General features: G+C 40.4%; 1 protein-coding gene across 1 annotated transcript; it reads right to left on the minus strand.

The window, feature by feature from the left end:
• Positions 1-6,920: 6,920 nt before the first annotated feature.
• On the minus strand, positions 6,921-17,544 carry msmo1.S (methylsterol monooxygenase 1 S homeolog). Its single transcript, XM_018243225.2, has 6 exons — positions 17,395-17,544; positions 14,974-15,279; positions 13,628-13,776; positions 12,057-12,183; positions 10,200-10,354; positions 6,921-8,339 (listed from the first exon to the last, which is right to left on the minus strand). Exons 2-6 carry the CDS (start codon positions 15,226-15,228, stop codon positions 8,141-8,143), a joined length of 885 nt encoding a protein of 294 aa, XP_018098714.1. The 5' UTR covers positions 15,229-15,279; positions 17,395-17,544; the 3' UTR covers positions 6,921-8,140.
• Positions 17,545-24,815: the final 7,271 nt, after the last annotated feature.

The raw sequence follows: 24,815 nt of genomic DNA on the forward strand, positions 1-24,815 counted from the left end.
AATAGAAGAAAATCGAATAGTCGAACGATTTTTTACCTCGACCATTCGATTATTTTTCCTCGACTATTCGATCATCTTCGAATGTCGAAGTCCAAAATCAACTTCGGTAGGTCAAAGATGGGGTACAAATAAAACTTCGGGTGAAGATTTGATAAATAAGGTATCCTTCGAGTCGAGTCGTCGAATAGGCGAACTAATACATCCTTCGATAATCGTACTTGTCCACTTCGATTATCGAATTTGACTATTCACCTGATCGGAGGATTGCTCGACCATTCGAATCGAAGGTCGAAGTCGAAGTAAAAAAACAGTCGAGGCTTAGTAAATCTGCCCCCTAGTGTCAAAATATATAGCAACTCAATGACGATAGATTGTCTAATTCCAAGCAACTTTTCAATTGGCCTTCTTTTTTATTTTTCATAGTTGTTGCTTATGAAAAATATAAAGAATTATTTGCCTTCTTCTTACTACTCTTCATACACATACGCTGACCCCATCTTAAAAACAAATGCTCTGTAAGTCTACAAATATATTATTGTACTCCTCTTTTTATTCAGCCCTCTTCTATTAATATTCCAGTCTCTTATTCAAATCAGGGTGCGGTTGCCGTGGTAATGTGGATCCTAGCAACCAGATTGCTGAAATTCCCATCTTGAGAGCTGCTGATAAAAAACGAAAGAACTAAAAAAAAAAAACACAAATAATTAAAAAAAAGTAAACCAATTGCAAATAATCTCAGAATATCATTCTCTACATCATGCTGAAAGTTAATTTAAAAGTGTACACCCCCCTTTGATGCATCAACAACAACAGGAAATGAAAGTCTCTAAAAGCAATGTACACAGTAGCGTTTACATGGCTTACACTGAAAATGAATCACTATTTGATTCTGAACACTTTGGGGCAGATTTACTAAGCTCGAGTGAATTTTCGAAGTTAAAAAAGTTCGAATTTCACCCTCTCGCGCCCTTTCACATCGCTCCCGAATTTATTCCACTGCATTACGACCTTTTGCACAGTCTCTGGCTTTCGTATTAATCAATCTAAGACAGTGGCTACCCCACACAACCTCTCAGACTCCTCTCTCAAGCTTCTCAAATTGAACTTTAACTTCAAATGGATTGAAAAAGGTATGAAGTATCTGGGGGTCAAATTGGCAGACGATCCCAACACACTCCACCTACTCAATTTTACGCATGTATGCCTATTTGAAAAACCTCATGCATAAATGGATGTCTTATCCGATATCCCTATTGGGTAGAGTTAATGCTATCACAATGGTTATACTACCGAAACTATTATACCTGTTTAGGGCTTTGCCCATCACAATACCTGATAAGGAACTCAGAGCTTTTCAATCTCATATCACTTCTTTTATATGGCAAAACAAGAGGGCTAGAATCTCCACAGCTATATTGGCCAGGTCTAAAGGCAGGGGTGGGTGGGGATTGCCGGACATTAAAAGCTACTATTTGGCAGCCAGATTAGCGCAACTGGTCCAGTGGAACTCAGCTATAGAGACTCATAGATGGGTTGAAATTGAGCATTATCTCACCTGTCCTATTGGGGTCCGAGGGCTTCCTTGGCTAGCCAAAAAACATAGACCATCGCACTCAGAGTACTTATCTCCTTATATATATCATACATTGTTAGTTTGGGATTCTTGCCGTTTACGATACAATCTCCAAGGCTCACCAGGCCTGGTTGTCCCAATTCATAGTAATCCAGACTATGCCCCGGGCCTGGTGACCCTAGGCTACAAACGCTGGGCCGCTAAAGGGCTATGGTCCTTACATCAATTTATTCAATGGGACAAAATACTTACTTGGAACGCCTTTAAGGACAAATTTGCCATGACAGACCAGGACCAGTTCCAGTTTTTACAAATATCTCATTATATCTCTACTCGATTTCCTTTAGCGCCCATAGCTAAACTTACTAGGCTTGAATGGTTATATTGTAACTTGTCTTTTCGTAAAGCTTTAATTTCAGAACTTTATAGACTGATATGGCATGTTAGGCCACCAGCGAAAACTAAACACCAAATACGGTGGGAGACGCACATAGGCGAGAGCCTATCAGAAGAGCAATGGACAGACATATTCATCAACATGGCAAAGATATCTCTGAATGTTCTCATAAAGGAAAAACCATACAAAATACTGTATGACTGGTACGTGTCACCCACTTTGCTCCACAAATGGGACTCCACTAAATCCAAGACATGTTTTAGAGGTTGTGGTCAGGAAGCCGATAATTGGCACAACTGGTGGACTTGCCCAATAGTTCAACGAATATGGACTGACACGTTCACCATAATTTCCTCGATTCTCCAGACACATGTTGCTCCAGACCCATGGGCAGCGCTATTTGGCAGACGCTTACAGCTCTCCAGACATCACAATAAATTAGCTACACAAATCTGCTCCGCCACACGATGTGTTTTAACTTCAATGTGGAAGGGCTCCGGCCCTCATCGATCAGTGCTGGAGAGGAAAATATGGTGGATTGCTGCTAACGAAAAAATTACATACCTGCTGAAAGATAAGCTGGACACTTATGACCTAATATGGAATCCCTGGATTACTAAAGATGACCCCATCTAGTCTGTTCATACCCCACTGTATGCGATATATCTCTACTCTTTGCTTCTATAGGTAATTTGACTTGATCACACGGTGACGACAGAACATGTATGCAACATATGTGTGTTTTTTTTTTTTTTTGCTTTTTCTTTTCTTTTATTACCTTTATATTATTTTATTGTATGTTGTGATACAGGTTTGCAAATTACCACTTTTCACTGGCATCTTGCATATGATGTTGAACCTGAATAAACACAAAGTTGAAAAAAAAAAAAAAAAAAGTTCGAATTTCGAAGTCATTATTTGAATAGGCTACTACGACCTTCGACTTCGATTCAAACCATTCGAAGTAAAAATCGTTTGACTATTCGACCATTCTGTAATCGAAGTACTGTCTCTTTAAAAAAACTTCGACTTCATACTTCGCCAAATTAAAGCTACCGAAGTGCAATGTTAGCCTATAGGGACCTTCCACAGCAGTTTTTTTTGGTAGAATAAAATTTCTTTGATCGATTGCTAAAAATCATTCGAATCGTTCCTCTGGCTCCACTGCTCTCTCTATAGTTACACCACCAATGACCAGTAACTCTTCAGCCATAATCACTGACTATAAATAGAGCTTGTTCATTTCAGGCATTAAGTCTGGTTAGACTAACTCATGACAATGGCTACGTTTTTCAGTGGGTATATAATTGTGGGCATTTGAATAACCTCTACAGTTCCAGAATCCCATAGCCATTCTCTATCTCAGATGTTATAAAGGAGCAAACTACTTTATTCACACTGGGCAAATTTTCAATTGGGCAGTAGCCCGTGGCAGCCAATCAAATGTTTGCTTTCATTATTCCTCCTGCAACAGCCCAAAAATAGTACTCGTCGTTTGGTTGCTGCCCAGTTACAAAAAAAAACCAAAAAAAAAACCACCAGCACATGAGACTTGTATCTGCAGCACAAGCACTTGCAAAAGTTTTTACTGCGGTGGTGCAACGTTTCGGGGCTCCGCCCCTTTGTCAAGCAAGATGCTTGACAAAGGGGCGGAGCCACGAAACGTTGCACCATAACGGGTGTGCGAGGGTCTACTCCAATTGCAGTTACAGTTACTGCCCAGGTGCAAATTTGCCCTGTGTTGATAAATGATCCTGAAATCCCAAACAATTTACCACATTGCTTCTTTATCAAAAAAAAATAAATAAATACTGAATCCAGTCAGTGACAATAATATTTTTCTTTGGCCCTGCTGTTGCCATCTTGCCCAGCTATCCACTATTCCAATCCTTCCTGCTAGTGACTACTGCCCATCTATGTCCAAATTAATAGGGTAGTCATAAAATATACAGCCTGCACCAGATACCCAGTGTTCCAGGCCAATTTGTACAAGTGTTCCAAAGGTGTTACTGGTCGTACCTCCAAAACAAGGAAAATGGGAAAAAAAACAAGAAAATATATACAGTGGTGTGAAAAACTATTTGCCCCCTTCCTGATTTCTTATTCTTTTGCATGTTTGTCACACTTAAATGTTTCTGCTCATCAAAAACCGTTAACTATTAGTCAAAGATAACATAATTGAACACAAAATGCAGTTTTTAAATGAAGGTTTACGTTATTAAGGGAGAAAAAAAACTCCAAATCTACATGGGCCTGTGTGAAAAAGTGATTGCCCCCCTTGTTAAAAAATAACTTAACTGTGGTTTATCACACCTGAGTTCAATTTCAAAGGTTATAAAGCCATTTCTAAAGCTTTGGGACTCCAGCGAACCACAGTGAGAGCCATTATCCACAAATGGCAAAAACATGGAACAGTGGTGAACCTTCCAGGAGTGGCCGGCCGACCAAAATTACCCCAAGAGCGCAGAGACAACTCATCCGAGAGGCCACAAAAGACCCCAGGACAACATCTAAAGAACTGCAGGCCTCACTTGCCTCAATTAAGGTCAGTGTTCACGACTCCACCATAAGAAAGAGACTGGGCAAAAACGGCCTGCATGGAAGATTTCCAAGGCGCAAACCACTTTTAAGCAAAAAGAACATTAAGGCTCATCTCAATTTTGCTAAAAAACATCTCAATGATTGCCAAGACTTTTGGGAAAATACCTTGTGGACCGACGAGACAAAAGTTGAACTTTTTGGAAGGTGCGCGTCCCGTTACATCTGGCGTAAAAGTAACACAGCATTTCAGAAAAAGAACATCATACCAACAGTAAAATATGGTGGTGGTAGTGTGATGGTCTGGGGTTGTTTTGCTGCTTTAGGACCTGGAAGACTTGCTGTGATAGATGGAACCATGAATTCTACTGTCTACCAAAAAATCCTGAAGGAGAATGTCCGGCCATCTGTTCGTCAACTCAAGCTGAAGCGATCTTGGGTGCTGCAGCAGGACAATGACCCAAAACACACCAGCAAATCCACCTCTGAATGGCTGAAGAAAAACAAAATGAAGACTTTGGAGTGGCCTAGTCAAAGTCCTGACCTGAATCCTATTGAGATGTTGTGGCATGACCTTAAAAAGGCGGTTCATGCTAGAAAACCCTCAAATAAAGCTGAATTACAACAATTCTGCAAAGATGAGTGGGCCAAAATTCCTCCAGAGCGCTGTAAAAGACTCGTTGCAAGTTATCGCAAACGCTTGATTGCAGTTATTGCTGCTAAGGGTGGCCCAACCAGTTATTAGGTTCAGGGGGCAATTACTTTTTCACACAGGTTTGGATTTCTTTTCTCCCTAAATAATAAAAACCCTCATTTAAAAACTGCATTTTGTGTTTACTTGTGTTATCTTTGACTAATAGTTAAATGTGTTTGATGATCAGAAACATTTTGTGTGACAAACATGCAAAAGAATAAGAAATCAGGAAGGGGGCAAATAGTTTTTCACACCACTGTAGTGTAGCGTTCTTTGTAAAATTGTAATTGCATTCACACATTGTCAGTGTTATATTCCGCAAAAACTTTAAGTGCAAGTGAATTAATTCCAGATATACTCATACACTATCAGTTATGGTGCACTGTGTTTTTTAAAAATGGAAACGTTTTTTAAAGCAAGTAGATACCCACACGCCAAGTAGTCATATCTGTGGTGGTTGATTATACTCACAAACACATAGATTATGTTTCACTCATCAATAATATTGTTGCTCCCGGGATTCCTACTTTGGACAATAAAGAGTAATATGTGCGGAAATGTTCTTTAATAAGTATATATTGCACTTACAATGTTCCACTTTAAAAAGAGTTTTAAAACCAAAAAGGCTCTCCCGCAGTGCAGGCTGCGAAATCCGCTGCGTTCCTTACTGCTCATGTCCGTATTGCTTCTGCTTTTGTCACCGCTGACGCGTTTCACCGAATAGGCTTCTTCTTCGAGCGCTCAAGGAAGAAAACTCTTTTTAAAGTGGAATATATAATTTTTATTAAAGAACCTTAAATGTTTCTGCACGTTACTCTTTATTGTGCAAAGGAGACATCGGGAGCAAAGATATTATTGATGAGTGAAACATAATCTATGTGTTTGTGAGTATAATCAACCACCAGAGATATCGCTAAAGGTATCGCTAACAAATTGGTTCCGAGCAGGACTGTACTGATAATGTGTGAATGTAACTACACTGAGGTGTGAATTTTACAAAGAACGCTACACTATAAATATTCTTGTTTTTTTTCCCATTTTCCTTTTTTTCGAGGTACAATCAGTAACACCTTTGGAACATTTGATTCTCTTGGAGGTTGGAGAGAACCTACACGTTACTCAACTGGGGATCACACTTTGGGGCACATTTACTTAGCTCGAGTGAAGGAATAGAATAAAAAATACTTCGAATTTCGAAGTATTTTTTTGGCTACTTCGACCATCGAATTGGCTACTTCCACCTTCGACTACGAATCGAACGATTCAAACTAAAAATCGTTAGACTATTCGACCATTCGATAGTCGAAGTACTGTCTCTTTAAAAAAAAAACTTCGACCACCGACATCGCCACCTAAAACCTACCGAGCATCAATGTTAGCCTATGGGGAAGGTCCCCATAGGCTTTCTAGCCAATATCTGATCGAAGGAAAATTGTTCGATCGATGGATTCAAATCCTTCGATTCGAAGGATTTAATCATTCGAACGAATATTCCTTTGCTCGTTTGATCGAACGAATAGTGCTAAATCCTTCGACTTCGATATTCGAATTAACCCTCGATATTCGACCATTAGTAAATATGCCCCTTGGTTTGGAACTATGCATTTTTTTCCATTTGCACAAGTGCTTGACTCTGGAGCACCCTTTTCTGTGCAACACCTAAAGAAGGCTCCGCTAAGAGTACGAAGATAAAATAAAAAAAAATGGCAGAATGTGCATTGTGGTTAAAATCATATTTATTTCAGCATAACAAAAAAACAAACAAACAAAAATAGAATTCTGAAAATATCGCTGAGGATGACATTGCAATGTAAGTGCTGAACTGTTTAGGCTAGCAAGTGTCTAAAGCAAAAAAACCTACTCCCTTTTCTTACATACATGTTGTAGTAAGGCAGACGTGTTCACAAAGCAACACATCAACCTGGCTGGTCCGCCTACCCCTGATGAACTCAGTAGTTTAATAGTTATGGCACACGTGGTACTTTTCAGGCCACCCGCTAGAGCAGGTGTCCCCAACCTTTTGAAGGCGTGAGTAACATTCAGAAGTAAAAGGAGTTGGGGAGCAACATAAGCATTAAAAATGTTCTTTGGGTGCCATATAAGTGCTGTGATTGGCCTTTTGGTAGCCCCTATGTGGATTGTCAACCTACATTGAGACTCTGTTTGGCAGTACACCTGGTTTTGATGCAACCAAAACCTGCATCCAACCTTGGAATTGAAAAATAAGCACCAGCTTTGAAGCCACTGGGAGCAACATCCATCCATTCATGGTTGGAGAGCAACATGTTGCTCATGAGCTACTGGTTGGGGATCACTGCGCTAAAGGGTTTTCCAGCTGAAAAGTGCCAATAATCACAGAAGACTCTACTGGATGATTCTCAGGTGCCATCTGCATACGTCTAAAAAAAAATAAAAATAACCAATTCAAAGTGCAAACAACCTCCTGAACCATATGCAATCTAACTGTACCATTTACATCTGTGATTGCCACATTTAACGTATGCATTAAAAGTCAGAGGCACAAGTCGTGTAAAGACCAATTAAATGCGTTAAATAATTAAAATCTATGCATGTGTAAAAAATAGACCACATCTCAAAATGAGTACCGTGCGGTTATAAACAATTCATCTGGTCTGATGGTTGGTTTGCTTTGCTTTTTATCAAGATCTTGTTCATCCTGATCCATCTGTAAAAAAATATTTCGGCTTGTGTAAAAAAAGTTTTTTTTTTTTTTTACCATCCTCCTCGGTTCCCATTTCCAAAGTGGAGCTGAACAATGGGGTTTTGGGCCAGCAGTTATTGGATTTGTGGGTAATATCCACAATTGTTTACTGTCACAGACGAGCTATATACAAGTCTTTGTTCATAAAAGGACTTTGCTTCCGTCTGTGATAGCATATACAGTAGAATTGTGATCCAGTAGGAACGACATGAAGATTTATTTGGTTTTCTTTTCTGTTTTTCCCTTGACTTTATCCCTGTAGTTGTTGTACTGTGAGTCTGTGTTGAAGATTCTGTCCCACCATGTGAACGTTGAGGCGTAGTTACCAACAAAGTTCATGTGATGAAAATCATGAAAACGCGCTCCGGCGTAAAATGGGAATAGGTGCAAGGGATTCAGAGGAATGTCGTAGCCACTGGATGGAAAAGACAGAAACATCAACTTATTGCATATTACCTGGTACCAATATGACTAAAGCTTGATATCAGTTATTGCTTGCTCTAAATGATACTTTAGCTCAGTATTAAATTAATATTATTATATCAGTATTATAATTATTATTATCACTTAAATTATAGCTCAGTATTTGGCAGAGCCCCAATGGAGAAAAACTGTAACTTATTATTTTTTCCATAGAGATGCAGCACATTATGGCCCCCCAGCTAGGACCAAGGGGGTCTGGGTACTTCCCATCACTAAAATCAAAATGAAAATGTTCATAGGCTGAAACAGGATCTCTATAAAGGCACAGACTCCAGTAAGGGGCAGCCTCTAAATACTCATACACATAAAATGTGCATATTTACATATATTTACAGATAGGGGATCTATTATCCGGAAACCTGTTATCCAGAAAGCTCTGAATTACGGAAAGGCCATCTCCAATAGACTCCATATTATCCAAATAATTCAAAATTTAAAATATGATATAATTTTTCTCTTAATCCTTACTGGAAGCAAACCCAGCCTATTGGGTGTATTTAAAGGGGAAGGAAATCTCGTCGGCGCTAACCCCCCTCCCCCCCTCCCGTGTATTGCCCCCCTCCCTCCTCCCCCCTGGCCTACCCCTCCCGCTGGGCAAATGCCCCTAACTTGTTACTTACCCTTCTGCGCAGGTCCAGTCCAGGGAGTTCACAGGCGACATCTTCTTCCACACGATCTTCTTCCTCCTTTGACCGGCGCATGCGCAGTAGGATCGTTTCGCCGGTACGATCTACTGCGCATGCGCGTGACTTTTGGCGCATGCGCAGTAGATCCGTACCGGCGAAATGCTCCTACTGCGCATGCGCCAAAACGCCGGTCAAAGGAGGAAGAAGATCGCGTGGAAGAAGATGTCGCCTGTGAACTCCCTGGACTGGACCTGCGCAGAAGGGTAAGTAACAAGTTAGGGGCATTTGCCCAGCGGGAGGGGTAGGCCAGGGGGGAGGAGGGAGGGGGGGCAATACACGGGAGGGGGGAGGGGGTTAGCGCCGACAAGGTTTCCTTCCCCTTTAATGTTTACATGATTTTCTAGTAGACTTAAAAGTATGAAGATCCAAATTTTGGAAAGTTCCATTATCCGGATAGCCCAAAGTCCTGAGCATTCTGGATAACAGGTCCCATACCTGTATAATAAACATGTCTACTCAGGAGTCAACTTACCAATGCAGCACCTTGTTTATACAAGTGTATTTGAACCCTACCTCCCACCCCACAGATACCCTCCTCCCCCAGCCTTGCTGCCTCCCGGGAAAATGCCCCTAAGTTTTTACTTATCGGTTCAGAGTCACAGCATCGGAGTTCACGGCAGCCATCTTCCGGGTCTTCAGTAAGCTGAGACAGAGACAGGCAAAGCGGAGCACGCGCAGTTGGAGCAATTTACCGGCGCATGCACTGAAATAGACGGAAATTGCCGAAGCGCCGGAAGAAGACACAAAGACCCAGAAGATGGCTGCGGTGAACTCCGATGCCGTGACTCTGCCCGAGGGGTAAGTAAAAAGTTAGGGGCATTTCCCCCCGGGGGTGGGTTGGTAAAGGGTTTGTTTCTCCTTTAATGCTATTTATGCTTCCTAGAAGATGCTTAGAGAGTTTACAATTTTATTGCCCCTTTTTCAGTGACAAGATAATCAGAGACATCCAATAACCTTTTATATTGATAGGCCAAGGCAAAGAAGGGAATGTGACTTCAGGACACCAAATTTACCCCCCTAACTGCTATCAAAAGCGTATGGACCTCCAACTTTTGTAATCCCACCAGGTATGGAGCAATAGTGTGCAATAACTGAAGTTGGCTTACCTGTGAACATCTATTGTTTCCAGCAGTCTAACCATCACCCATGCCCACATGAGAACAATGTGATTGCAGAACACCATGATTCCAATGAAAAACCCAGCACCAAGTATCAGGGTTTCCAGTGGATGGGCATATTCAGCTTGCATCCCAAAAGGGGACTAGAGAATACAAATGATATCTGATTAGACACAATCCTAAAAATTATCTCAACACAATATAATTACATTTAAATAGAGCCAGCCTAAAATATTTCTGTTAAAGGGATGCTTCACCCTAAAATGAACTTTTTAGTAGGGATGCACCGAATCCACTATTTTGGATTTGGCCGAACCCCCGAATTCTTGGTGAAAGATTCGTACGAATACGGAACCGGATCCTAATTTGCATATGCAAATTAGGGGTGGGAAGGGGGATAACATTTTTTACTTCCTTGTTATGTGTCAAAAAGTCACGTGATTTCCTTCCCTGCCCTTAATTTGGATTCGATGCATGCCCACTTTTTATTATAATGTAGATAGTGATATTTGTTTTGGAATTGGTCTTTTGCTGTGTGTTAAGCAACATATTGTTTGGAACTCTCCAAATTAGCATTTAAATTACCGTCTCTATGACACAGGCACGGGCCCAAAATTCAAAATGACAAATGAGAAGGGGGTCTGAATAAAATGATATACAAAGTGATAATCAATTCAAAACCAACCTCTTTTGGTTGCTGGGGTAGCTGCTGTGAAACAAGTCTTTCCTACAAAACCTATTTTCCCTACAAAAATGGGCAACATGGCAGCATTTTTAAACTTTATTACATGATCTCATTTGGATTATTAAGAAAAGGTGCATAAACACTGTCTGAACTTAAACAGAACAGAAATATAAAATATTTTTTATGGAAACAGACTGAAAGGAAACCATGATAGTCTAGCTCTAGACCAGGGGTCACCAACCTTTTTTGGACCGGAGACTGGTGCTTTTTTTGGAAGGACCAGGGGCTGGGGTCGGCGGTGGTCAGCAGCAAATTTGTACGCGCCAGCTTCCAATTCGGGGAACCTAGTTTTTGTGCGCTGGGCTCGGACGGCCCAGTGCAGGAGTGTCCACGGCCAGCTTCTGGGACATGGCCCGGCGGTTGGGGACCCCTGCTCTAGTATCTACCATTTCCCAACTTCCCTTAGGCTCATAGTCATTCAACCCCTCATTCACATTGTTCCATTGTGAAGTGGTAGATTCTGCGACTGCTCTGCTTTTTAGAGAATCTGTGCGCCACCCACTATGGAAGTAGAGGGACTTCAAGTCCCAGAATTTATCACCTCTCAATGGAACAAGGTGGAGGGGATGTTGCATTACACTTTGAGCCTATGGTAGGGTAAGAGTATGGTTCTTACAGCATCTACACATGGATTTATAACACCATATAAGTGCTGAGGCTTCCCAGGCACAGAAGCAAGGAATATATATATATATATATATATATATATATATATATATATATATTTATATATATATATATATATAGTTCTCCAATGAGTATCCGCACTCCGAGGCAATGTAGGATAGGGAGGGGTGCACAGTAAATTTTGCATACACCAATAGTTTCCAAACCAGCACTCCTTTTAGTGAAAAAATGTAATTTTTATTGTTACATGGTATCTTTTTCCAACATTTCGATCCGAGTTGGGATCTTTTTCAAGGAAGGATATATATATATATCTATCTATCTATCTATATATATATATATATATATATATATATATATATATATATATATATATACACTAAGTAGACAGTGTTGAAAATAAGAAATCTTCTGTGCCCCTGTCAGAAAGCTCTCAGAGTCACTATGTTATCAGAAAGTTCTGCCATACTCACCGTGAACTCATGGTGCACTTTATGAATGTATTTGTATATGCGTTTGTGGTGCAGGATTCTATGAAGGAAATAGTGCCAAGCATCTTCAATCACCGCACACCCAAAACACTGGGCGCACAGAACGTACCTACAAATGGAAAAACAGTGGCAATATTACTTGGTGGGATGTAAAAAGGAAACTTTACATTCAGCCTATCCTCCAGGTATTAAAGAAGAACTAAAGCTTAACTAAAGAAGTAGTTAGAAATGTTGTAAATTATGTGCCAGCCCAAGGCAACCACAGCCCTTTAGCAGTAAAGATCTGTGTCTCCAAAGATGCCCCAGTAGCTCCCCATCTTCTTTTCTGCTGATTCACTGAACATGCTCTGTGCTGCTGTCACTTACTGAGCTTAGGGACCCACTCACAATATACAGTACACATAGAATAGAAATGTCACAATATAAGGCTGATAAGTAATTAATGCAGATAATTACTACATGGCAGCACAGAAACCAGTGCAATCATAATCAGAATGTAATAATCAGCCCTGTAGCATCAGCTTATATTAGAGGCCAACCTCATAATTTGCAACGACCCCTAAGCTTAGCTTCTCAACAGCTTCTCAGAGCCCACTGAACATCTGAGTGTCGCAGACACTTTCCAAGATGGTGACCTCCTGTGACAAGTTTGAAGACCTGGATCATTGCTGCTATTGAGATGCTGAAACTTTAGGCTGGTGCAATAAGTTCATTTTTTTTTTCAAATGTCTTTTTATATGTTTTTAAATTTCTTTGCAGATATCTGTATAAATTAAATTGTCTTTAAACCTGCCTCAGTAATTATGAGTGCAGTACCATTTCCTATGTACAATTGAATCTCCTCTCCCCTGGTATACACTGTGCTTTGCTGCCTACACACGCCACACCCTGCTCAGCGCAGCACAGGACAGTGCAACTACACAGTCCCCTGGGCAAAACTGCTTCAGTGCAGTAACCAATAGCAACCAAGCAGCAATTGAATTTCTTTGGTTGCTATGGGGTACTGCAATAAGGCACCTCTGCAACTAGACAACATAGTACTGATAAAGCACAAAGGGGGTAGGTTGGAGGTTTCATGGTATTCAAGCCCTATAGGAGATACAAATATTGACATTCAATTAGGGGGTTATTTACTAAACTCCGAATGCAAAAATCACAAAAAAATCGTGATTTTTTTCTTATAAATTTATTAAACCCAGAGGATGGAAAAGTCTGAATCTGAAAATCCGGCATCTCAGACCTGTCCAGGTTGCATATAAGTCAATGGGAGAAGTCCCAATGATTTTTTGATGTGCGGGGGGTTTTGTGCAATACCCCGAATTTTCTGAGTTTTCGGGTGAAAATTCTGAAAAAATCGTGAAAATTAGATGAAAAAATCCAAAAAAAAATCTGATTTGTTCCCACAAAGCAAATTTTCTGAAAATTTAATAATAAATAAGAGTAAAAAAGCCGAGCGGATTTGATCGGAGTTTGTAACAGAAAATATTGAGATAAATTCGGACTTTAATAAATAACCCCCTTATTGTGTATATTTGGTATTTATGTTTACTCACCATCGTGGCATTGCATCCCAGTCATAGGGAATGTTGAAATACTCTGTAAAATGGTAAGTGCCAAAAATCAAAGGAAACTGAATGCAAAAATGATTAAAAAGGAGCATTTTGAAGCATCTCCACTGACTTTCCCATGTCTCTGGTTTATCCTGAAAAGAAAATGGCCTCTGTGAATTTGATTGTCGACATCCATTTGAATTTAAAAATACTGTACCACCTACTAATATTTTATCAGTAAGCTACTGAACCAAACGTGGAAATTAACAGCCCATTCTTCCACTTATACACACATATACTTAAAGAAACTGATGACTGCACTTTTCAAGCATAAATTGCACAGTATCAACTTTCGCAAACAAAAGTTGTTTTTGTGAATATGTATTTCTTCTGCCCCATATATAGCAACACATGGATATAAACCCCTAGGCTGAATTTTCTCACATTTTCTACGGGGACAGAGGCTATGATCCACTAGCTAGGATTTCAAACATGTGATTGGCCACTTGAAGGCTATATTTGGAAGGAGCCAGTCTCAGTGAGCTTGCTGATTTGCCAGGGGTTCGGACACAACAAATCCACTTTGTTGTACAAATTAACCCATATAGTAGATTGTATTGATTGTGGTTATCAAATTAATGGGAATCACAACCAAACACTTTTAAAGGAGCGCAGCATGAAGCTTAGGGATTAGCCCTAAGGATGGCCCCAAAACACACACCAACAGTCTAATTTGAATGTTTCCTAGTGGAATCTATGGAAGGTAATACAAGGCAATTCATTGCATTTAAAGGAGAAGGAAAGCTACGGAGGCATTTAATTGCCAATAGATTAGCAGCAATAGTGCAAGCTAGAATGCTATATTTATTCTGTATAATGTTTGACCATACCTAAGTAAACAGCTCTAGAAGCTCTCTGTTTGTTTAGGGTAGCAGCTGCAGTATTAGCTTAGTGTGACATCATTTCCAGGCTGAGTCTCTCCCTGCTCACTCATAGCTCTAGGCTCAGATTACAGCATAGAAGGGAGGGGGGGTAAGAGGAGCAAACTGAGCATGCTCAAGCCCTAGCCCTGGAGGTTTAAGCTGAAGGCAGGAAGTCTGATACAGAAGCCCATGTGTACACAATAGAAGGAAAGAAATGCTGTGTTTCTTTTGACAGAGGACTCAGAGCAGCATTACTTTGAGGGTTTACTGGTGTATTTATATAGACCTTTCTGATAAAGCTTACTTAATTGTAGCCTTTCCTTCTCCTTTAACAGTGCACGGGTCAAATCACTAGTCTAGTCACAATGGTTGGGGTGCGACTGCCTGTGTTTTTTCAGTGTTTCGAAAATATAAAACATTACTCACCTGCTGTATTTTATACTTTTGCAGGAAAGGTAAAAACTGGAAAATAAAGCCAGGCAGACAGAAGATGAAGTAGATTAGCTCATGGACTAGCAGGGACCCCCAGGTCGCAATCTGAAACTTTGTGTAATTATCAATCATGAAGTTCCAGGCATACTTAAAAGGTGGCTGCAATGGATTGTCGGGTAAGAATGTATCTATATATTCAGCAGCAATATAAGCAGAACTCAGGATGCTGGTACTGTCATTGGGAGCCATTGTTGCTTACTAGCTCTTGGAGGAAGCACGGGAGTGTCAAATTGAGGTGACCTGCAAAGGAGAGGAAAATATATTAGAATTACTAACCTTATGAATATTTTGCATTCCATCATTGCTATGACAATCATATCACTGTAACTATTTAAATTCAGTATTAAAAACTATGCTCACAAAGTGAATGATACTATACCAAGAAATTCTATTACAACATAAAGGTGTGGCGCTAAAGGCCAGGTGCCTCAATACAAGTCACCAATACAATTTTTAGCGATACTGATACATTTAATAAATAATTATTTCCTGGAGACAGTTTTTTTTTTAATTCTAACATTTCAGGAGGTACAACCACCTACCTGGTCCAACTCCCTAAGAAGAGCTTAAAAAGATAGGCTGTGGCTTTAAGAAAGATAGTTTAAACAGTACATTATAAAAGATATGAATAACTAAGCTAAACTTCTGTTATTATCACTTTTGCCATCCGGGATCTCAGACCTGTTGAGGTTGCATATAAGTCAATGGGAGAAGTCCCAATGATTTTTTTGATGTGCGCTGGGTTTCGGGCAGTCCCCCGAAGTTTTCAGAGTTTTCGGGTGAAAATTACGAAACATTGTGAAAATCTGATTTTTCCCGCAAAGCAAATTTTCGGGAAAATTTAATAATAAATAAACATAAAAAAACAGTGGATTTGATCGGAGTTTGTAGCAGGAAATAGTGAGATAAATTCGGACTTTGATAAATAACCCCCTTAGTATGATGTAGAGAGTGATATTCAGGGACAAACTGCAATTTGTTTTCATTTTTTATTTACGGTTGTTGAGTAATTTAGCTTTTTATTCAGAAGCTCTCCAGTCTGCAATTTTAGCAGTCTGGTTGCTAGGGTCCAAATTACCCTAGCAACCATGCATTTATTTGAATAAGAGACTGGAATTGAATTAGGGGAGTGACTGAATAGCAATGTGAGTAATAAAAAGTAGCAATAACAATACATTTGTAGCCTTACAGTGCATTTGTTTTTTAGATGGGGTCTAAAAAAGCTGGAAAGCGTCAGATAATTAAAAAACTATACAAAATAAATAATGAAGACCAACTGAAAAGTTGCTTAGAATTGGCCATTCCATAACATACTAAAAGTTACCCACCCCTTTAAAATAAAAATGTCTAGGTGTAAACTGGCAAAAAAGAATACAAAATGTTAATCAGCACGCCATTTTATAAGTTTTAGGGAGTCATGTGACAGAAATGACATCAGAACTCACGGTTTATAACTGATGACATGAGAACTCACCGTTTATAAGGAAATAATTTACAGGATATTCAATGCTTTTATCTATATATCTATATATATATATTCTATATATATATATATTACAAAAATGCCAAACGACTTGCCTGGCGTCAACAGCTTTCTCCAAATCTCAAAAAGAAATTTAATATCAATGTGCACTTTATTCAGCTGTGTTTCACCAGGGGAGTAAAATATCTGTCCGACCACACTGGACTGTGGTCTGTATAGAGATTCTTTTGGAAGCACATGAATGTTGCATGCATTGATTTATTATGAACTGAAAGTACTGAAATGGAAAAAAAGCACATTGCATAGAGCCAGTTATTCTAGTAATGTATGATGCCCAGCATTTAACTGGTCCAACATCAGAAATCTGCTTAGCATCTGTGCCATAGGAAACTTTAGATTGTAAGCTCTTGCGGTCACATCCCTCCAATCCTATGGAATGCTTGCATGTAAGGCCCCTGTGTGTTCTGATATTATTCTTTATGCCATAAATGCTAATGTACACATCCAGTGTCGGACTGGCCCATAGGGATACCAGGAAAAGTCCCAGTGGGCCCAGGTGTCAGTGCCCCTCATGCTGCTAAACATTTGGCCTATTTCATGGTCATTCCCTATTTCTATGATAATAAATATGCTAAATAGATGGAATAATAGATTATAATATGTAAAGAAAAGAGACTAGGAGAATAGAGGTTGAGTGAGGGTGAGAATGGGCCCCTGTTGTAAGGTTTTTGGTTGGGCCCCTGGTGTCCCAGTCCGACACTAACACATCGCATTGTTGTACATATAAAGTAGAGGTGACACGACACCTGGCCTGCATATAAAGCATAATATATTATCATGTGACAAGACATATAAAGGAGCAGACATCTCACCTGTTCCTGTGTACGAGTCCGTCTCTCGCTCGTCCTATAGTCACGTCTCACTTTATAGCTGCACCTATTTTCCTTTCAGCACCGGGACAGTGGCCTCACGCACACAACGAGCGATGCCCTTCTCCAGCTCTCATTGGTACAAAGCGTTGCGAACTACGCGCGTCATCAGACCGGATCGAGATCCGATTGGCCGACCTTATGGAGTGAGCCTAGGCAGACATATGTCTCTGACCAATCCTTAGCCTGCTGTCACTTTTTTTTCACCGTGGGACACGCCTATCGCAATTCGCTACATTTGTGCGGACGTTGCCTGAAATTGAGTCGGGCCTAAAGGCTGGTGCGGTTGCCTTGGTAACGAGTGGATGGTTAGAGCCAATCGCGGTGTACGTGATGCGCGCGCTGCCAATGTGGTGGGCTCATTGCCTTAGTCTAACATTTCCTTATAATAATGGTTTCTGGGTATAGGTTCACTGAAATTCGTCAGTGTAATAGTTGACCCAGTTAGTTGTAGTACCTGTTAGCAACCAAGTGTTTGAAAACCAACAGGTGGCCTCAAAAGGCAAGTTATACAGGAAGGCAAGTTATACAAAGTTATACAGGAAGGCAAGGTATTGGACTCTATGATATACGTCACCATAATGAATGCGATACTATGGTCTGTTCTGCTGGGGGAATGAAAATCAAGTCACAGCTACTGAGCTTTTCCTTTCCTGGACTGTAACATGGCAGTGGGTACAGATTCACAATTCCCACCATTTGAAAAATGTAAACAGGAACAAAAACATATATAAAACATATATAATATGTATATTAACAGATATATATATATATACAGTATGATATGTAATAACAGTTTTGCTAAGTAAAGGGTGGTTCACCTTTAAAGTTAACTTTAGGTATGTTATAGAATGGCCAATTCTAAGCAACTTTTCAATTGGTCCCAGGGTCGGACTGGGGGGCCCGGGGCCCACCGGGACTGCTGTCCAGGGGCCCCCCTCCGACCCCCGCCCCCCTACTAAAACGCGTCGGTCCAGCAACAGCGCCGCTCGGCGCGCATGCGCAAGAACGGCGTTCGGCGCGCATGCGCACCAGCGCCGTTCGGCGCGCATCGCCCGAACAAAAAAAATATTTTTGCCGATTGGAAATATCTATAAGGGTTCTGGCCCGGCGGGGGCCCACGAGGGTCGGGGCCCACCGGGTTTTTTCCCGGTATCCCGCCGGGCCAGTCCGACTGATTGGTCCTCATTATTTATTTTGTATTTTTTTAAATGATTTGCCTTTTCCTCCTGACTCTTTCCAGCTTTCAAATGGGGGTCATTAGCCCCCATCTATAAACAAATGCTCTGTAAAGCTACATTTTATTGTTATTGCTTCAACTCATATTCCAGTCTTTTATTCAAATCAATGTATGGTTGCTAGGGTAACTTGGACCCTAGTAACCAGACTGCTGAAATAGCAGACATGGCAAAATGTGAAATAAAAAGCTAAATATCTCTAAAAACCAATTACAAATTGCCTCAGAATATCACACTCTACATGATACTAAAAGTTAACACAAAGGCGAACAACTCCTTTAAGGTGAAATTGCCCTTTAAGCTGTGAGTCTGTTTCCCCAAGATACCTGCTTATCTTAAAGGAATTGTTCAGTGCAAATAAAAACTGGGTAAATAGATAGGCTGTGCAAAATAAAAAATGTTTCTAATATAGTCAGTTAGCCAAAAATGTAATATATAAAGGCTGGAATGACTGGATGTCTAACAAAATACCCAGAACACCACTTCCTGTTCTGCAGCTGGTTTCCACTGATTGGTTACCAGGCAGTAACCAATCAGTGACTTGAGGGGGGGGGCACATGGGCCATAACTGTTGCTTTTGTATCCGAGCTGAATGCTGAGGATCAATTGCAAACTCACTGAACAGTTATGTCCCATGTGGCTCCCCTTCAAGTCACTGACTAACTCAGAGTTAGAGAGCTGAAAAGCAGGAAGTTGTGTTTTGATCGGTTATATTAGACATCCAGTCACTTATTAGACATTCCACTCCCTTAAAAGCCACATACTGGCGGGGGAGGATAGATCCTTTACACTGAAACCAAGGTTCAACAGACACTGATTACACTGAATGCTACTATGCAGTAAGACTTTTTATACTATGGCCGAAAGTCAAATAAGTTAGGGACCGGCATGTGGGGTTTACCTTGACGTGGTATGGTGGCTTTTCAACTTTATGATCATAACTTTGTAACTAAAAAATCCCTGTTTTGTAAACTTACTTTTGAGACAGGGGACCAGGGAATGTGCATTAAAACTAGCACTTCCATTATACTTAAATATACTATTACTTAGCCTTTAGAGTGCTTCCACACCCCTATTTTGGACATCCAGTCACTCCAGCTTTTATACATTACATTTTTGGCTTTTTACATTTTAGAATTTTTTTTCATTTTGCACAGACTATCTATTTACCCACAATACAAACAAAGTTCATTCAGCGCTTAAATTGTGAAATCTTCAACTGGTGTAAAGAATCTTGATTGCAGCCACCCTTCACTGGTCCACTCTGCTGGACTCTCCAATGCAAAAGAAATCTCTGTAGGGAAGCGCAAGAATGGATACTATGGTGCAGTACCCTTAAATTTGTATATTAAAATGCCAAGTGCAACCCACTGTGCTGTGTTAATTACGTGAAACTTGTTTAAAGAGTGCCATGTGCTGTAGACCCTTCAGGTAAGTTAGACCAAGGATGGTAAATCCACCCACCTCTGGTGAAATTGCCTACTCGCCAGTATGTACACATCAAGCAAACTGGTGCTGACTCCAAGGTGTCCTCGAGTATTCATGCAATGTTCATAAAAAGAAGAAACATATGATAGTGCAGACGTATTTATTTAAAATTAATGTGCCCCAGCAACTGGGTATACTCACAAATGGTGGTTCAAGGAAAGAGATGTAAAAGGGCAATATTTACTTAAATATACCAGTATGGTAAGATTCTTTAACATGCCACTTAATTTGATATAAACTTAAGTATTCATTTTGGGGTATAGTTTTCCTTTAAAGGAACAGTTCAGTATTAAAATAAAAACTGGCCAAATAAAAAAGCTGTGTAAAATAAAAACATGTTTCTAATATAGTTAGTTAGCCATTTCGATTATCGAATGGTCGAATATTCAAACGATTTTTACTTCGAATCGAAGTAAATTCGAAGTCGTAGTATCCTATTCGATGGTCGAAGTACCCAAAAAATTACTTCAAATTTGGAAGTTTTTTAACTTCGAAAATTCCCTCGAATTCACTTCAACCCTTGATAAATCTGCGCCCGAAGAGTCGCCTGCGGTATCCTTTCTTTGTGGGCAATAAAGAATAACACGTGCAGAAGTGTCTCTAAATATTTTAATAAATAGTAAAAGTTACACTTAAAAAAATCCTTTCTAAAACAGCAATGGATTTCTCTGCAGCAGTTGCCGTAATATTTTTGGCGTCTATCATTATGTAATGTGCACATCTCCAATCCAGTGCAGCTGCCTCTCTGCCAAAAAGCCTCTTATTTTCATTAAGTTTCAGAAACGTTGTATCTTTTTCTGGCGTTAGTGCAGGAGATCAAAGAGAAACTCGGGACATTTCAGTAAGAAACCCGGAGAGGTCAAAATCAGGACTGTCCCGCAGAAAAGGAGACAGTTGGAAGGTATGTGAATGGGTTAATCCCTTGGTCACATGATAGGCAGGAATTGATATAGCAGTCAATAAATTTGAATCCCAGTAATAATGAAACTAGAACAACAGCGCAAGTTTACCCCTCTCTTACATGTTCAGTGCCCAGCTTAACCATCTCTAACAGCAGAGGGGGAGATTGTGCATTTAAGTGGAAACTTACTTTGTTTAAAAAATTATGTTGCACCACAACACCCCCCCCCCCAAACATACCCTTTTATTAATCTGTTGGTGATTTATAGGCTCCTGTGAAGTTCTGGGGCTCTCCTATCTCAAATCCTGGAACAGAAACATAAATATTTCCCTCACAGAGGATGAAGCCATTGACATGGTCCAAGCATTGATGAAAAGCTCTAGATGTAGCAACATACAGGAAACAAACTACAGGTATGGGACCTGTTATCCAGAATGTTTGGGACCTGGGGTTTTTCGGATAACGGATCTTTCCGTAATTTGGGTCTTCATGCCTTAAGTCCACTAGAAATTCATTTAAACATTAAATAAAGCCAATAGGCTGTTTTTTTCCTTCAATAAGGATTAATTATATCTTAGTTGGGATCAAGTACAAGCTACTGTTTTATTATTACAGAGAAAATGGAAATCATTTTTTAAAATTTTGATTATTTGGATAAAATGGTGTCTATGAGAGGCAGCTATTCCAAAATCCGGAGCTTTCTGGATATCGGGTTTCCGGATAAGGGATCCTATACCTGTTTTTTGACCAATGGTACAGGCAAGGGACCTTTTATCTATAATGTTCGGGACGTGGGGTTTTCCGCATAACAGCTCTTTCCAGAATTTAGATCTTCGTACCTTAAGTCGCATAGAAAATCATGTACACATTAAATAAACCCAAATACGCTGGTTTTGCCTCCAATAAGGATTAATTATATCTTAGTTGGGATTAAGTACAAGCTACTGTTTTATTATTACAGAGAAAATGGAAATCATTTTTTAAAATTTTGATTATTTGGATAAAATGGAGTCTATGAGAGGCAGCTATTCCATAATTCGGAGCTTTCTGGATATTGGGTTTACGGATAAGGGATCCTATACCTGTTTTTTTGACCAATGGTACAGGCATGGGACCTTTTATCTATAATGTTCGGGACGTGGGGTTTTCCGGATAACAGCTCTTTCCAGAATTTAGATCTTCGTACCTTAAGTCTCATAGAAAATCATGTAAACATTAAATAAACCCAAATACCGTATATACTCGTGTATAAGCCGACCCGCGTATAAGCCGAGGTACCTAATTTTACCTATGAAACCCAGAAAAACGTATTGACTCGCGTATAAGCCTAGACACAACTCAGAAAAGTCTCAGAAATATCAAACAGTCGGTTTAATGTTAAAAATCAAGCCATGATGCTTAAAACATTAATTCATAAAAACAAGCACAAGTTTAAAAAAAAATGTAATTGATTGGCCAGGCAGCAGCTAGTCGTACCCATCTCATAACAAAGGGAACAAACATCCCAACAGATCCACTCAATAGCCACATATATAAATAAAATACAGGTGCTAAGAGCAGCAGTGATAGATAGATAGATGATAGATATGGGGCTAGCCAGGATAGTACAGTATGTAGTAGACAGTAGGAAGACAAAAAGTTAGGGGCCACAGGGAAACAGTAGAAGGCATGTTCCCCAGCGACTCTACCCCTAACCATACAGAGTGGCTGCTTCCCCCAGTTACCGTAAGTAGAAGGCGTCGTCAGGAGGTGTCAGGCCCCGTCATGTGTAGCGACAGGGGGTGCCGGCTTTACTTCTAGCCCCCAACCAACTCAACTGCACACACAACATTCCACCACCGGGCCCAAGGCGGCTTAGAGGGAGGCGGGGGAGCCATTTTTACTTCCCAACCATCTCTCCTGAAAGTTTTTTTTACACGCGATCGATGCCGGCTCCCCTGCACTGCGAGGGAGAATAAAGAGCGACTGCGCCAAGATAGAAGGAAAGCACCGAATGTAAAGCCTACCTGGCCGCAAGCAAATCCGGGCGTAAGGAAGGTCCAGCGTAGAAATTCAAATCCCGTAATATCGGATCCCTCACCTCCCTCTCCCATAGCGCATCAGGACTCTGTGACTGACGATAGCCGCCCGGAGCAGGTCCAGGAGCTCCGGGCGGCGCGTCCTTCCCTGCCGGCGTCGCTCCCAAAATGGCGGCGCCCATGGCCGCCACGTGGGTAGCGGCGCCGGCGCCTCTACCCACGTGGCGGCCATGGGCGCCGCCATTTTGGAAGGACGCCGGCAGGGAAGGACACGCCGCCCGGAGCTCCTGGACCTGCTCCGGGCGGCGATCGTCAGTCACAGAGTCCTGATGCGCTATGGGAGAGGGAGGTGAGGGATCCGGTGAGGGATTGGCGTATGACCCGCGTATAAGCCGAGGTCGAGTTTTTCAGCACATTTTGGGTGCTGAAAAACTCGGCTTATACGCGAGTATATACGGTAGGCTGGTTTTGCCTCCAATAAGGATTAATTATATCTTGGTTGGGATCAAGTACAAGCTACTGTTTTATCATTACAGAGAAAAATTTTTTAAAAAAAATCTGGATTATTTGGGTAAAATGGAGTCCATGGGACACGGCCTTTCCGTAATTCAGAGGTTTCCGGATAATGGATCCCATACCTGTACTATAAACCATCTGGATTGCACATCATGTTGCTTGAATCCACTGGCATATCTTGGAGATGTAAAGGAAAAACAGGTATCGTAATACATTTTTTCTGGACCTGCCCCTCCATTTCAAACTTGGAATTCTATATTTCAGATTTATTCCCATATGTCCCACGAGGATAGATTGAGCTTCAATGACTCAGTCTAACCCACATTTGCTTAATGCAGCAGCATTGCCAATACCTAGATACAGGAAACTCAGCAAATACCCACAATATGGGAAAGGTTACTATAAGTGGAGGAGATGCAATTATCTGAGGAAAGTTCTGCCCATACGGATAAACTGGTTAGAGACTACTCTGCTCAGTGGTTAACATGGATTTTGTTTAAGAAGATCAAGATACAAGTGGCTTGTTCATAATGTACTCACTTTAAAGGAATTGTTCACATCTGCTCACTCCAGCCTTTATACATTACATTTTTGGCTAACTAACTCTTTTAGAAACATTTTTTTTTTATTTTGCATAAACAATCAATTTACCCAGTTTTTATTTTTACACTGAACTGTTCCTTTATTATTAAATGGAGGCTGACAAGCTTTTCTTTTTGTCAATCTCCCTTCCCCCAGTTTTTCCCACCATTTATATATTTTATTAAATAGATACTGACATCAGAAATTAAAGGAACAGTAACACCAAAAAATGTAAGTGTTTTAAAGTAATGAAAATATTGTGTACAGTTGCCCTGCACTGGTAAAACTGATCTGTTTGCTTCAGAAACACTACTATAGTTTATATAAACAAGTTGCTGTGTAGCAATGGCGGAAATTGAAAAAAGGCTACATGGCACAGGTTAACTAATGGATAACAGATAACACCATTAGACAGACAGAGCTTATCTGCTATCTGCTGTGTAACCTGAGCCTTTTCTCCTTTGAATCGCTGCCCCCATTGCTACACAGCAGCTGATTTATATAAACAATAGTAGTGTTTCTGAAGCAAACGCAGCAGTTTTACCAGTGCAGGGCAACACTGCATTATATTTTCATTACTTTAAAACACTTATTTTTTTGACGTTACTGTTCCTTTAAGCC

This window comes from Xenopus laevis, chromosome 1S (assembly GCF_017654675.1).
Source record: "Xenopus laevis strain J_2021 chromosome 1S, Xenopus_laevis_v10.1, whole genome shotgun sequence".
In the NCBI taxonomy this organism is placed as follows: Eukaryota; Metazoa; Chordata; class Amphibia; order Anura; family Pipidae; genus Xenopus; species Xenopus laevis.

What these genes read in the sequence shown, in the direction of transcription:
- msmo1.S (XM_018243225.2), bottom strand. Translation starts at nt 15,228, where the DNA reads ATGGCTCCCAATGACAGTACCAGCATCCTGAGTTCTGCTTATATTGCT. An exon ending in TGGGATGCAATGCCACGATG is followed by an intron (nt 12,184 to 13,627) that starts GTGAGTAAACAT and finishes TTCCATTTGTAG; the next exon opens with GTACGTTCTGTGCGCCCAGT. An exon ending in GAAACAATAGATGTTCACAG is followed by an intron (nt 8,340 to 10,199) that starts GTAAGCCAACTT and finishes TTTTCCATCCAG; the next exon opens with TGGCTACGACATTCCTCTGA.